Source organism: Oreochromis aureus, linkage group 6, assembly GCF_013358895.1.
Source record: "Oreochromis aureus strain Israel breed Guangdong linkage group 6, ZZ_aureus, whole genome shotgun sequence".
Taxonomy (NCBI): Eukaryota; Metazoa; Chordata; class Actinopteri; order Cichliformes; family Cichlidae; genus Oreochromis; species Oreochromis aureus.
Window position 1 is genome coordinate 18,418,319 of NC_052947.1, and position 14,787 is coordinate 18,433,105.

At 44.2% G+C, this 14,787-nt stretch overlaps 1 protein-coding gene across 6 annotated transcripts in view; it reads left to right on the plus strand.

Annotated features, from left to right (window-relative positions):
* The window catches only part of bnc2 (basonuclin 2), a 165,634-nt gene that overhangs the window by 104,257 nt on the left and 46,590 nt on the right, over window positions 1–14,787 (plus strand). Inside the window, exon 1 of one of the 6 annotated variants that reach the window (XM_039613799.1) lies at window positions 8,261–8,413. The exons of the other annotated variants lie outside the window; for them this stretch is intronic. Within the exon in view, the coding sequence (XP_039469733.1) occupies window positions 8,402–8,413 (12 nt within the window). The 5' untranslated portion in view covers window positions 8,261–8,401. Of the gene's footprint in view, window positions 1–8,260; window positions 8,414–14,787 lie in introns of those variants that run through there. 6 annotated transcript variants of the gene reach the window in all.

Genomic DNA, 14,787 nt, shown 5'->3' on the forward strand with positions numbered 1-14,787 from the left:
CACCGAAAGACAGAAAGAAATCTTTGATCAAGATTAACAAGATATACTCTCTTTCAGTTTGTGCAAAGATAACACACGCGCAAACTGGCACACACGTACACATCACAGCTGCTCGAAGGCGTGCGCGCGCTGCGCAAACTTAATGAATCTGTTTCATCTGTCTTCTTCACTTTCTCTCTCCGTGCTGTCGATATTCACCTCCCCATGCCCTGAAAACACAATTTCTAAAGAGTGCAACTTGATGCTTTTGGAGAAGTGTATTAAATAATAGCACGCACAGTAAATCATCTATCAACCCTAACCCGTCAAAAGTAGCATATTTTTGGTATTTTACCAGAAATGAGGGGTCAAAAATGACTATGATGTAGTTTGTTTTTAGTCTTGTTTCATGGTTGCTTGTGACTTTGGCCTTTCCCACTTTACCCTGGGTGCTATGATCATTTGATAAACAAACATAAACAGTAGAATTTATTGCCCCTTCCCCCCAAAATAGTGGGAATAAACATAAACCCCTACAATTAGCCCTTGTTCTCAGAGGGTGTATAATGGCGCTAGCTACTCAAAATGAATACGTGCCACTTGAGGTAACGACAGACGGAGCTAAAAGGAGCTACTTTACCCGCTTAGTCTGCTCTCTTTGGGGGTATCATGCTGATTGTATCTGCAGTGAATGAGGACATGCCAGTGAAGCCCGTGGGCCCTTCAGCCTCCCTGGGTGCCAGGGGCTCAGTGCCAGGCATGCCCCGGCTGACACATGATAAAGTCGGGGACAGGTGACCAAAGGGAAGCAGGCTGCTCTCTGCATTCCCAGCGAGCTTCCCGGCGATGGCATGCCAGACAGAGCATTTAACGTCTCACAAATCCAGCAGAAAAAAAACAAAAACGACAGTTCAACACTGTCACTGATGTCAACAGGTTTGATGAAATAAGAGAGCATTAAGGTTAGATGTTTCGATGATATAATGGCAACACTTCTTCCTTTTCACTGTGCCTAAATCACTTCAGCATCAAATCTGGCATGCTGTGTTTGGAGGCTATGCCAACACTCTTGACTGCAGCTCTTCCACCACAGTGAAATTTTGCAAGTCACACTGAAAAAACAAAACGTTGGATGGAGAAATCCAAAATATCAGGTTTACATAATGTAACAGATAAAAATAAACCAAAGCAAACCAGAAGATGCATGAGAGATCCTAGGACGTCTGCAGTCCGGTACGTCCACATACATTTCAGTGAAATCTCTATTATATGTTCATCGTCATTGTCATGCTTCTCAGTGGGAGTGCATTTAAGCAACAGGAAGCCCAGTGCTGGGGTGGTGGCCTAAACGAACTGTAATCTCAGTGCACAATACGATGACATTTCTTTTCACTTCACTTCCACACTTGCCTTTCTCCATTTGTTTTTCTGTTTTCTTTTTCCCCCCTCATCTTGTATTTATGTCACGTCTTCCTTGCTGCCCATGATATACTGCAAATGCCTGGTTAAGTGCTGTTCTGACATCAGCTGAGTGTAGTCGCAGCATTTGGCCTGGGGACAAATGCTGGAAAGGCCCTATAAATATGGATGCTGCCCTCCCCCTCGGCTCCCCGATGAGTCTGCATGTGTCTGTGCGTGTGTGTGTGTGTGTGTGTCTGTGTAGCACGCCACTTGCGCTGTCACACCATGTCCCTACTGTTTGTTTACTCACACTGACAGAGATACACTCGCTGGCTGATGGTGCTCACCAGCTACGCCTGCTAACCAAGTGCCAAAGAGCTTGCTAATGCCCCAGCTCCTCCTGTAAATAATGCATGTGCCAATGCCAGGGAGTTAGCTAGTGCAACAGCACCAGCTGTCTGAGCTATTCCATAGGCTGATAAATCTGTTAATCTGAATGTTGCTCTCAGTTTGCACGCATATGTGTATCTTAGAGTGTGTGACTGTCACCTGCCGTTACATTTCAAAGCATCACACCCAGAAAGCTCAGCGTTGCATGAAAATGATGCCAGGCAAGCCAGGCGGCTTCCTGGGCGGTCACCTCTGCCCTGGGCTCTGCAGAGGCCCCGTGAGTGCCCCGTGGCTGCAGTGATGCCAGCATGTGCAGAGCTGCAGGGAGGTTCCCCGTGGGGAGGAAGCGGCCCATTAGTACAGTCCTTGCCCCACCGTTTTACTCCAGTTCAGTACACATCACACAGGGCCGCCCTCTACTAACTATCTAACACATGCTAATTAGCCTAGCGACAGAGCCAGTTTCTCTTTGCTTTGGGAGCATATGTGTAACTCCAGAACAAAGCTGACTCTGGAGGACACAGCCAGGGACCGCCGCTTCATTAAATGTTCTTTTATGCACTTGAAATAATGTGGAATGTGGCCCCGCTTTAGAGCAGCCAGAAAAATATGACTGATAGGATCAGAGGGATTCTTTTTAAAATCCAGTTTCACGAGTGAAAAGGAGGTCAGAGTTCAGTCTAATCAGTAAAACTGCAGTTGAAGACTCACTGCCTCAAACAAGCATCTCACACACAAAGTCCTTTTTTTTTGCGGTTGTTTTTTTGCCCTTAACTCTTTGTGCAGCGTGCTATGGGCTCTCCAGCCAACTCACCTTTCCTGCCGCGTCTTCATTTTCTGGAAACAAGAACAACCGCAGCCTTAATGAAACTTAATGATGATAGTCATAACACAACAATAATCCAGTGGTCTGGAAAACTAATCAATGCGTCTTCTCTCCTTCCCCTAATGACCTGTGAAAACAAAGCAATAAAAGGCGGCGTGTGTGTTTATTTTGGCCAAAGCAACAGGCTGATAAGAGCTGGTTGATTAGTGCCGAGCAAAGCCAAGGCGGTCACAGAGATTGCGGCACACGTGAACTTAATGTCACTACCTGAGGTGAAGGTATTTGTGTGCGTGTGTGTGTGTACAAAACTTTTCTGCCTTTTCTAAATGCCTTTTTTTTTTTTTGTTTTTTTTGTTTTTTACAGTGTAGGTGTAGGTGACACCTAAATGTATTATTTTTATTACAATAGGTTCGTGATCTCACAGTAAAACTGTAATTTCCTGCTCAGTGTCCACACACTGTGATTATCTTACTGCAACTCCAAATAGGGGGTGCCAATTTGTCATCTCAGTAGCTGATCACAGTAGATCGTTAGCACGTGTTGTTTCCCATCCATTCTTCGCGAAGTGGCTGACGGGCATTACTCTGTTTTAATCATGCTACTAGTCTTTTCGTCCCTGCTTGATTCCCTCCAGTCTCGGGCCCTTTACGACGACTCATTGCAGTGTGCTGTGCACAGTTTTGGGACAGAGTGGTGAAAAATCACAGTTCCTTAGATTCATCATTTCCCTTTTCTGGAGAAATACAACTCCACTTTCTTTTTTTAAACAAGCTTGTGATTTCCGTTTTCTTCTCTATGATGAAAGGTTTTGGTTTAAGTGACTGCTTTTAATTGGATAAGTACAGATGGGGGAAAGGAAAAATAATATTTTGCTTCTATAGTGTAACGGGAATTTGGAAAGGAAAAAGAAACAAAAAAACAATCTGTGTTTCTGGAAACTAGAGCTTAACACACAGCCATGCTTCTTTTTTTGTAGTAACATACATAGCATATAATCTGTATTTTTCTTTCTCTTATAAAGAAAACGCCTCTTTTACGTGATTTAAAAGCAGAAGTCACGATATGCGCACGTGGAACAAAAACACTCGGAGGAAACGACCACCTTAACGGCGTTCTCCAGAGTCCAAACCAAATACATGTCATGCATACTGTATTAGGAGACACATCATTTCTGAAACTCCCCGAATTAAAATGATTTAACAAGCCGCCGTAATACATGTATTTCTTATTCCCTGGTCAGATTACATGAATACCTAAACACACAACACCCTTCATATTACAACATGGGAGATCACTGTCAGGTGGATTACACGGAATGATGAGGTGATGTGTCTTTTTTTTCCTGCTTGCTGGAGAGCCTGGTGTCCTGATTAAAAATTTCAGCTCCACTGCCTTTCTAATTAATTAGCGAGGCCACTCAGAGGAGCGCCGTGGACCAATTAGTCTCTAGCAAGCCGATGATGCCTATCGCTACGGCATCACCATACAGCTGTCGCTCTCTGCTCCGAGGACGGTTGGGGATGGACCCTTAGGTGCTCGCACAGGTTCAAACACCAGCATGGATCTTCAGCAAACCAGCTGCACGAATACACACGGCATGGTAATAATGAGAGAAATGGAGATAAAATGTGCACGTGCAGACAGACTTAATGAAATAGAGGAAAATATTTTAGGCCAAATGAATTCAATCATCAATAACTAATGCTAGGGATTTCTTTTAAAATGATGTATTGAGTGTGGAAAAGGGATTGAACTGGTTTGTTTAAAGAAACCTGTCAAAAATATCATGCTTGACTATATTTGAATAATTGAATAATCACAATATTTACTGGTTAGTGAATCTAAAATGTGTTTTACTCCTGATCATTTTTATTTTAGTTAAAACAAATGAAATATTTGAAAAGAAAATTATTAGATATTACTAGTAGTTGTTGATAATTCTGACATTTTAAATGTGACACGACAATAGTACTTAAAATATGTTGTAAGACAAAGATGTGGCAGATTCTCAAGCAAACCTTGTGCCAAATCCTCCTGTGTCTACTGATTTTCCTATTCCGACTGAGAGTATTAACAAGATGAGTTGGGACAAAAGCGGCTAGAGATTTTACCCGAGGCAGATCTAGCAAGATGGGACTGTTTCTGAGGGCTGACACCGAATTCATCCCTGCAAAGCTGACCACAGGGCTGGGCGGGCGGGGAGGAGTCTGCGTTTCTTTGGAGGGGTGGCGGAGTTTGCTGACTTTGTGAGAACGGACTAGTTATAAGAGCGAGGAAGCTCATTTCCACTTCAAGGGGTCGTCTGAAACATGGCATCAGCAGGCCTCTCTGTTAGCTTTCGCACGTGCGCGTGTATGCACTAATGCACGTGCGTGCATACCCCCCCCCACACACACACACACACTCACACGCCATCTGATCATCTCATATTCACCGATGCTCTTAATGTCTCCCCATCGCCTTCTTTCCTAAAGTCTAATGTTTATTCGTACTTGAGGAAAATGCGCTGATACCGTTCTTCTTCAAGACTGAAAAACAGCCGAAAGCTACAAAAAAAAGAAGAAGAAGAAGAAGTCTTAACTTCAAAGCCCCCTGCAGTGTGTGGCACACACACTAATGAACACATCACACACACAAACACATAATGTCCTGCAAATAATTCACTTTCTCCGGCTCTTACATGTTTTATTACAAAGTAGACCACAGATTGGCATGTTTGAAAATAAAAATAATGCACGTGGGTGTGTTTCCATAGCACAGACACACACACTAACACAAGTCATTTTGCAAGCACAAACAGTCAATACCGTAGTGGCTGATTAGTATGAGAAGAGGGGATGAATATTGGAGAAGGACTCTCAAGAGCCACCCATGAAACATGGAGAGGATGTCAAAGCATTTTGTTCCCATCTCGTTCATTAGGCCTAACTCAGGCAGCCGGACTCAAGTCTCGAGTTTTTTGAAGTTCGCTCACAATCACGCAAATACATAACGCCGAGACAAAAAAGGCACACGCTGAATACAACGCCGCTGGAAACAGTTGTAGTTATTAGATCACCGTGTCTGACATTTTGTCGACATAAGTAATTAATTTAGCCTTTCTATTGGGAAAGTCCAAAGAGCCCAATTAACATGGCTAATATTGCTGCATCGTGTAAAAACATCATTTTTTTTAATACAGAGGGAATATTTAAATGACTTGCCTTCATTATTCAAATGTATAAGCAGAGTCATCACTGGGGAAAGAGACAAGATGGGATTCACACTCGCAGGAGCCAGAAAATGATAATCAATCTTTTATTTCTGCACAGCATTCAAATAAAGAAAAAACAGCATATGTGCTTTTCTGGTAACTTTTTCTCGGCTTGTTTTCGTGTTTGTCATCTAAAGTGAGACGGCGTCAGCTTTAGTTTCCACAAGAATAAAAACAAAATAGATACAGAGTAGATGCTGCTGTGATAAATGTTAATTTTCAGATTTAAAAAAAAAGTTGTTTTTTTTTACAGTGTGTCTCTGTAAGCCTACAAGCAGTTCGGTGTTAAATAATAAAGAGAGGCAATAGCTAAAGAGGATTTTCGTCTTTTACACTTGGTCCAGTACACATGTTCAGACACGAAGCCAGGCCAAGGCTCTCTCAGTAGCCAAATCCAAAAGGCTCTGTAAGCAACACACTCCAGAAATAGGATCAGATAAATAATATTCTTAATTTAGAGAAAATGCAAAGAGTCAACAAGCAGGAGTGATGGGCGTTTTACAATTTACTTGAATATGTTTTTTACAGAATTGCTTTTGTGGATACTTTGTTTTTCAGTTTTCACGCTTGTCCAGGTGTTTGTTTTCTAGCGAACTCGGAGGGCCCCACTGCTGCAAGGCCTGGGCTCTTGGCTTGACTCTCCCACTCGTATAGCTATAACAAAGTCAATATTACAAAGAGGTAACACATGTCAAGGTTTGCTTCAGCCCTGCCCTTGTGATGTGATCCTGGATAGGGGCACATGCACATGCAAACACACACACACACTGTGTAAAAGAATGCATGCCTTCAGTGGTTCAGACTGTCTACCTCAATGAGGTAAAATATATTCCGATCTATTTTTTTTTCATCTCTTTGCAAATTTGTTCTCTGGTTGAAGCTGGTATTTTGGCTCTTCTCACAAGTGAAATTGTTCATGTGTGCGGCAGTGTGTGTGTGTGAACTTCTCCTGTTACACGGTATCATGTGTGAGTGTAAAGTACTTGTTGTGCACTCACATAAATTTTGAGAGTGTGCGCGCGTGCGTGCGTGTGTGTGTGTATGTGTGTGTGTGTGAGGGTCAGTTTGTTTTGTTTTTCCCTTACTTCAGCACATCTGAGAGAGCTTTTCTGGAACTCCTGAGCCCTGTCCAAACAAAGATGGCCGAACGTGAGGGATGGAGGGGAGGTGGATCGGGGCGTGTGTGTGTGTGCGTGTCTGTGTGTCTATGCGCGTGTGTGTTTGTGATTTTTCAAGTAAGCTGGGACCAGAAGGGCCTTGCGAAAAACCAAAGGAGGGAGAGAAAACCGAGCCCCTGAGAAAGGCAGCTGGAAACACGGAGACTTGCGGTCTCCCCCCCCTCCCCACAAAGACACGCACACTTCTCCTCCTCCTCTTCCTCATCCTCCTCTCCCCCAGCTTCTCTCTCTCTCTCTCTCTCTCTCCCTCTCTCCCTGGTCCAGCTGCACTCAGATGTGTCTGCATGGTCCCCCCCCACCGGCCCACCAAATTCCCCCCCATCACCCCTGCTCTCCCAAGCTCAATGCCACTGCCAAGGGGAGAGAGAATGAGGGAGGGAGAGAGCGAGAGTGTCGCAGCTGGTAATACTTACTGGCCATTTTACCGCAGTAAAGGCATGAGATTCATTAGGCCAGGGCCCGCGTGTTTTGCGCTGAGTACCGGCCGTGTTATTGTTAGGATGTGGTAAAATTATAAATATGGAGGGGCGAGGGGGATTTGGGGAAAGGGGGTGCAGGAATTCTGAGAGGAGAGGAAAGCGAACGTAAGGTGGCGGCGGCGGAGAGGGGAGGCTTAGAGGAGAAACACGCCGCTCATTAACTCCTCTGCCACAGTCTTGTTTCTCATGATTGGGTGGCAATAAAAAAGTCTGTCACAATTTGTCAAAGTTAATGACTCAATGGCACACCAGCACTCAAGGGCTGGAAGACACGCTAACATATGTCGAATTAGTCAATAGCTTTATAATTGCAGAAATACGGATTCCGGCTTTCGCCAAATGAAGCGGACTTTGAGGGTCCTGAGAGGGAACGCGCAATTTGGTCAGGTCGATTGTAGGATGGCAATCACTGTGGCTTGGCTCCGCTCTTCTCGTGCAATTATGAGTCTCTTCCTCTCTCTTTCTTTCTTTCTTGTTTCCTCCTTCCCTTTTCCACCTGTTTGAGCTCTCCGTCTTCTTTGTGACCCGTGACTCTGCATCGGCGTCTAGCCTCCACTTCAGCCCCTCTATCTGTGAACTTTGTAAGACTGATAACACCCAGATGGACTTTCCTTTGGTCTGCCGTCTCCCTCCCTCTTTCGCTGTCCTGTTGCAAAGACACTCCTTGCTTCTCTCCCTCGTCGTGCGGCTTTGGGAGTGACACTTCTGTCACTGCACTGATGTAGCTATTGGTTAAATGCTCTCTCCCTCCCCTCAGTGTCTGTATCTCTGTCTTGTGTCCCGTTTCTCTGTGTCATTTGACACTGCAAGTACTCATGGACGTTTCAGCTTTTTCTTGGAGGGTTGTTTCTAAAAAGGGAGCTACAAAACTGAATCAGGAGCAGTCTTCTGGCTATGCTGGCTGAGGTAAAAAAAGAAAAGAAAAGAAAGAAAAAGCACAAATCTGTAAATAGCATTAAGTGATTTTTCCTTTTTATTAGGTGGCGTTCTAGATTTAACTCCTCGCGAATAATCAGAATAATGCCGTTATCGTTGTTCAGCATAGCTTATACATAGTTTGGATTTCCACAGCTGTTGAGTGTGCAGGCCCAGGTGTTTACAAGTAAACCACTGCTGCTGACACACTGTTTGAACAAAACTCTGAGGAAAGAAACAAATATTATTGCCCAGTCGTGTGTCTTGAAAACCAGCCAATGGTGTCTACAGTAGTGTTCAGTTCGGTTGACAAAAACGTATACATAATTTGCAGATTGCTTACACACAATTAGTACATGCTTTTTTGCATTAAAAATGGTCAAAGAAAATAAAGAGCTATTGGCAAGATTAAACCTAGGAGCTCTTCCAAGATTTTGCTGGCTGGGAGCTAGTTTGAGTAGGGGAATTCACTGCATGGGTGCGTGTGTTAGTGTGTGAGTGTACACAGGGTTGCATGAGAGGGAATGTGGGAGAATGTGTGGGCGCTTGTATGTGTGTAGTTCGAGTGGTAGGAACGGAGGTAGCGAGTCCCACCCTCTACACTAGTGTGATGACTAAATGTCAATTTGGCGATAGTCTCTCCTGCGCTGGCCTCCTGTCGTCACGCTGCGGTCAGGCCCGCGTCGTGTGTGTCCCGTCGCCCACACCAACCAGTGATCACCATGGAGATGTCCCCTCACCGAGAGGGGTCAGCAATATGTCTGGGATCTGACTAATACTTTCTGTTTGTGTTTGGGGGGGGGATTGATAGAAGAAACAAAGAGCAACCATTGTTGGTCATTTCTTCCTCTCTTGCTCCGTTTTCACTAACTTAACCTTCTCCGCCACTCCTGTTTTTTCACCCTCCTTTTCCTTTTACACCTTGATTTTTTCTCTCCTTTTTCACCCCCCCCCCCCAACAACACACACCCACCCAAATGTGCGTCTGGTTGCACTGTGTGGCCACATCACTCGCTCAAGTCTCCAGACAGGAAAGCAGTGTTGCATTGCAGGCCTTCGCTGTGATAGTTGCATTCGACGAGGGGCAATCAGTGGGCCAGCAAGTGCAGGTGTCAAGTCTGACAGGGAGTTGTCCTTATCAGCCATTCGTCCCTCCCTGTGATAGGCTGAAGGTCGCAGTGGCGGTGGAATATATTGACAACAATGGCCTCTTTATTTGCTTCCCTTTCCTGTGCTCACAATGGCCAGTGATAGGGGAAGTGTGTTGCTTGAAAAGCAGAAAGACTAATAAGTGTCGAGTGGCTTTTGGGTATTTATTTTATTGCCGAAAAAGCAGCCAATCAGCTGAATATTAATCAACGTTCAGATAATATTATAACTGCTTGTTTAAAAAGGAAGAATTACTGCAACTGATACTGGCTATTTTCAATTAATACTAATAGAAGTTATAAACATCCAGTAAACATCTTATCAAACTAAAGCTGAACAGACATTTTTAATAAATTCCAGTCATTTGCTACTAAAATGTAACACATCTACAAGGTTGGATGTTTTGTGGTTGAATAATAGCAATGCTATTTAAAGTGAAAATAAGCATCATAACTACATGTTTTCAATTTTTATACTGTATATACTGGAATGCTGTACATTTATAGAGATATGTCTGCAATAATATAAAGGTAATATCTCTGCTGACATGTCTTTGGGTCGTATTAAAGAAACAGCTGCTGTTTGCAACTTTATCCTCTTTTGCTTTTGACCTGAATATTAGCATTGATACGGTATTTCAGATATTCACATAAGGTGAAAAAAGAAAGTCTCAAACAGCTGTCTCTTTTGGGAATTTTAGCATCTTTTGCACAACATTTTCTAAGCCTACCGACCTCCCCTCATTAGCTTTCCCTTCCTTCTCCACCTTTCCTACACACTACCTTACCTGACAACCCCCCTTCCCCCCAAACCACCCCCTGCTCCCTTGCTATCTCACTTTTTTTTTCTTTCCCCACTTCCCATTCCTTCTCTCGCTCCATCCCTGCTTCCCCTTGCACTTCTTCTTTGAACCTGGCCTTGTGTCTGTGGACCCAAAGGTCTGTCACTGGGCAGGTGGTTTGATCTCTGGCAGGGGAATTGCTTTGAGGAGAGCTGAGAGGGGCCAGCGGCCTGGACTAGGGGGCCTCTGCATGGACCTGCTGTCTACACAAAAGATGGGAGAAACCGCTGCTCCCTTGATGCTTAGGTATTTGAACTGATAGTGTAGTTCTGTGTTAACCATGTGGTGCATTTCTCCATCTTTATAGGTTGCACTGTCTGAGAGCATGGCATATCAGAGCGAGATCACAGGCTTGTGTTTCTGCTCCGGTATTTCTATATTATGCTCCCTCTTCCTCTGTGTTTCACAATATCAAAGCCAGCTGGGTCCTTTATCCGTCCACTTTATAAACAAGCGCGACTGTCCAGAAGTACACGCTCGGCTATTTATCATGCAAGTGAGTCAGACCGAAGGTTTCATCATCGATCTGATTCGAAACACTTCGGGGTGGTGCTCATCATGTGGAGATTTACTTTCTGTGACTGTGTCAACCTACATAACATAAGCAAGAATGTTGGAACCACAAATTTCAGTCCACTGGGTGCACACTCGACTCTGAAGTAATCACAGGGGGGTTGTGTCAGTGTAGGTGAAGTTGAGCAGAGCTCTGATCGAAGCTGAAACTGAATGGATTGACGTCTGTCACTGCAAGCACATTAGGATGTTGCTTTTTTTGTTTTTGAAAGCTTAACCAAACGTATATTTTCCTTCTTTGGGCCGTCAGCTCTGAAGCTGCAGGCAGGACAAATTTTGTGTCAGTAAAAAGTAGGTGAAAGCAAAGAGTAGCTGAAATACAGACACACAGACTCAATATGTTCACAAACAGTGAAGCTCAGACGCACTGGACGTTCACTAGTCTTTACTCAATGTTTATTTTTCCTTGCTTACTTCATTTCTAACTTCATTTTCAGACTTGGCCCTTTTGAACTTCAGATTAAGAAGTTTACAGTGTGTCACAAAAGACGCCTTTGAAAAAGGCCTAAATCCAAACATCATATTAGCCTTTTGTATTTATTTGATCAGGCTCGGGATACACCAGCTGATTGACAATAAAAAATATGTCAGGTCATTAGCTGAGAGTGCGTGCAAACAACAGACATGGCTGCCTCTATTTGTTTGACTGAAAGAGAGGGGGGGAAAAAATGGAAAGGAAAAAAAGAGCGGGGTCCCAGATCTCCGCATGAATACACGAAAACACATGCTTCTCTTCTCCTTCTGTAATCCACCGGGGACTCACGCCCCATTTGGTTCCTATTAGCATAGTTCTGGTCCCTCTGCCCCGTGTCAAAGCCCAGACACACAGCTGCACAAAGGACAGGGACCTCTGGCTCTGTGACTGCCAGGCGGTAGGCTCAAAACGAGAGCTGACACGGAGGACGAGCCTCACACTGTGGGGATTTCTGTGGAAAACAGTCTCTATTCTGTGGACTACAGTTTAGTGCAAGTGTTTGAAAACTGAAGCTAGTGCACAAGTGATTAATCGTTGTTTATTTTGTACCACTTTGTAAAGCAAGAAAGCTCTGTTTCGAGCCAAATCCAATGTATGAAATCAAACAAGCAAAGATTAGCCCTGGCATGAGGCATTTGCTCCCCTGTATTTTGTGGCATGCTGTGTCTGACTACAAAGACTTTCTTTATTCGCCGTGTTTTATTTGTCACCTGTTTCCAATATGGACATTGTGAAGTCCTGATCTATCTGACGGATCCAGGGCCCGTTTTATGACACGCAAAGCTGCTGTGCCTCTTTTCCTACACATGTTGGCTGCACATTTCTGGCAGGAAATTGACAGCATTTCAGCAGCTAACTCATGGATGAGATAATATCTTGTGGGTGGAAGAGAGGACAAGATGCTCCCAGTGTTTTACAGTGACCCTAAGCAGAGACAAATTTAAATCTCAAGCTGCTGCTGCTGCAAAGACTCACACACATGCACACATGATGCGCAAGTACGCACGGGGTTTTCATTTAAATCTCGGCTTTGCTTAACTCACCAAACAAGAAATGTGGTCTGTGGCTGTGTGTTGAACATGATAAAGGTTTCAGTTAAAGTAGGAGGAACAATACCCGCCCAGGATCCAGCAGCTGTCTGTGTTGGCTTCGTCGTACGAAGTCTAGAGAGGATATAGAGAGGCAGAAACGGGCTAGGCAGCTGGTGCTTTTGTGGTGTTTTTGGTGGCATATAGTTACAATGTCAACCTTCAAATATGACAGGTTAGGAATACAGTTATAGCGGATATTAGTTTAGGATCGCCGTCAGTTCTTTAGTTTCACAGCACCAAATGAGTACCTTGGTTGACCTTTACATATGCTGCTGCTTGGTTTAGAGTTGGACTGATTATCTAAACTAAAGTCCAAGATGAAGCCATCTTGTTCAGCAGCTCCCCTTTCCTGCAGTTCTTCAGTCCATCTGTCCCACTAACAGCCTTTTAATTGAGAGTCCTCCCCAGTCTGATGCTGGCCATTGCTGACTGTCAGTGTTTATACAATTGGGCTGGGACAGGGACTGTGAGCCAAGCAAAACATCCATGAAACATCAAGCCTCGAGCTAAACAAAACCCAGCAGTGAGAGACGCACACACTTGAGCCAGATAGGGGCTGGAAATGATGCGTTCTGATTGCATCTAGGTTAAGTTGTTGACCACAGTGGTAACGCGACAGCTGGGAGGAGAGATGACTGTTGTTTCGGGTCTAATTGCTGAAGCCTTGTCGGGATTTTCCTCGCCTTGCTGTTTAGCTGTTAAGTTTTCTTGTGATTTATGAAGCCCAACGCACACTCCTCTGTCCTTTTGCTCACAATCGTCGTCTTTAGTTGCGAGCCAAAGAGGAAACCCTGGCGAGACACTAGCACAGTGACTAATGTTGTGTATCTGGCCGGGCCTCAGATAACACAGCCTCCTCCCCCGGCCTGCTGTGACAAATATGTGCGAGTGTAGCGGTGGGATCTGGGCCCAAGCTCGTCCCTGACCCAGCTCAGGCCAGACACAGGTTAAACCACGGTCAAATACAATCCAGAGCCACAGAAGCGGAGTTGCGAGTACGTGAGCATCTTAGAGAAGTCTGATGATTTTGTCTTTCTCATTTCCTCTGACAAGCCACATGCACAGGCCAACTCACATCTTGATCTTGTTTTTGATGGCCATCCTTGACACATCCGTCTGCTGCCTCTCACTCTGTAGTCTTTTATCTCATTGTGCGCAATCAGCTTTGATGCAGTCACATGACAAACATTTCTCCTGTTACACTCCTCTTACATGTTCCAAACTGAACGCGTAACAATGCACAAATTAATACAGAGAAATAACAGGCACTGTGCGTCCCCTCCCTTCCTTTTTCTCCCGTCAGTGCCTCCTCAGTCGAGAGGGGCTTGCTGCTTTAATGCTTCTTAATGCTGTTGTCTGCTTAATGGGCCAGATATGAGAGGTGCTGCTAGCCAGCGTAATAAGTCAGTGATTAGAGGGCGCCTTGTCACAGCAGCAGCCCTGCAGACAGTGGCACGCTCTAATTGCTGTATTAGACGCCCCTTAACTATCTTGTCAGCTGTCAGACCCCAGCTCGTAAACAGCAGAGGTGCATTTGATATTTCCATTTGTTTGTTTCCATCTTCTGCTGTTAGCGGTGCCGCGCAGAGAGGTAATTAGAAAAAGGCCTGTGCCGTGTGACATCATCGTGCTAAATTTGGCTGCTCTAAATTAGATTTTGTGAGGAGAGTTTCATAGTTTATGCAGGAAACTCTTCTGTGGCAAAAGCAGAATAAACTGAAGTGCAATTAAGCCAAAGAATGTACTCAAAAATTAAGATGAAGTGTGTACAACATAACAGGACCACAACTAGGAAATGATCTGCTTGACTATGTCTATCAAATAGTCAAGCATGCTCGGGAAAGTGTAAAGCAATAATTCAAACTTGAAAACTCAGAACCTTAAAAAACATCAATCAGTCATCGAGGATGTTGCTTATTGAGTTTCTACTGATCAAATCCTTTTAGCTCTGAACATAATTGGGGGTCTGACTGTTAAGAAAGCACTTCAGTAGCACTTTTCTTGCATTTCACTGTAATCATTGGTTCAACACCAGTTGAACAGGATATCAATATAACTAGATAAGAATGTATTAAAGAAAAAATATCCCCCTGAAATATAACAATAATTTCAATCTTCAAGTCTTGTAGGCCTGTAGGTGGCTCAGTAGTGTAGTCGTTTACACCTTCACCTAACACAACACCAATCCTTTTGGGGCTGCGTCAGAAAGGGAATCTGACATAAACAGTTGAATCAA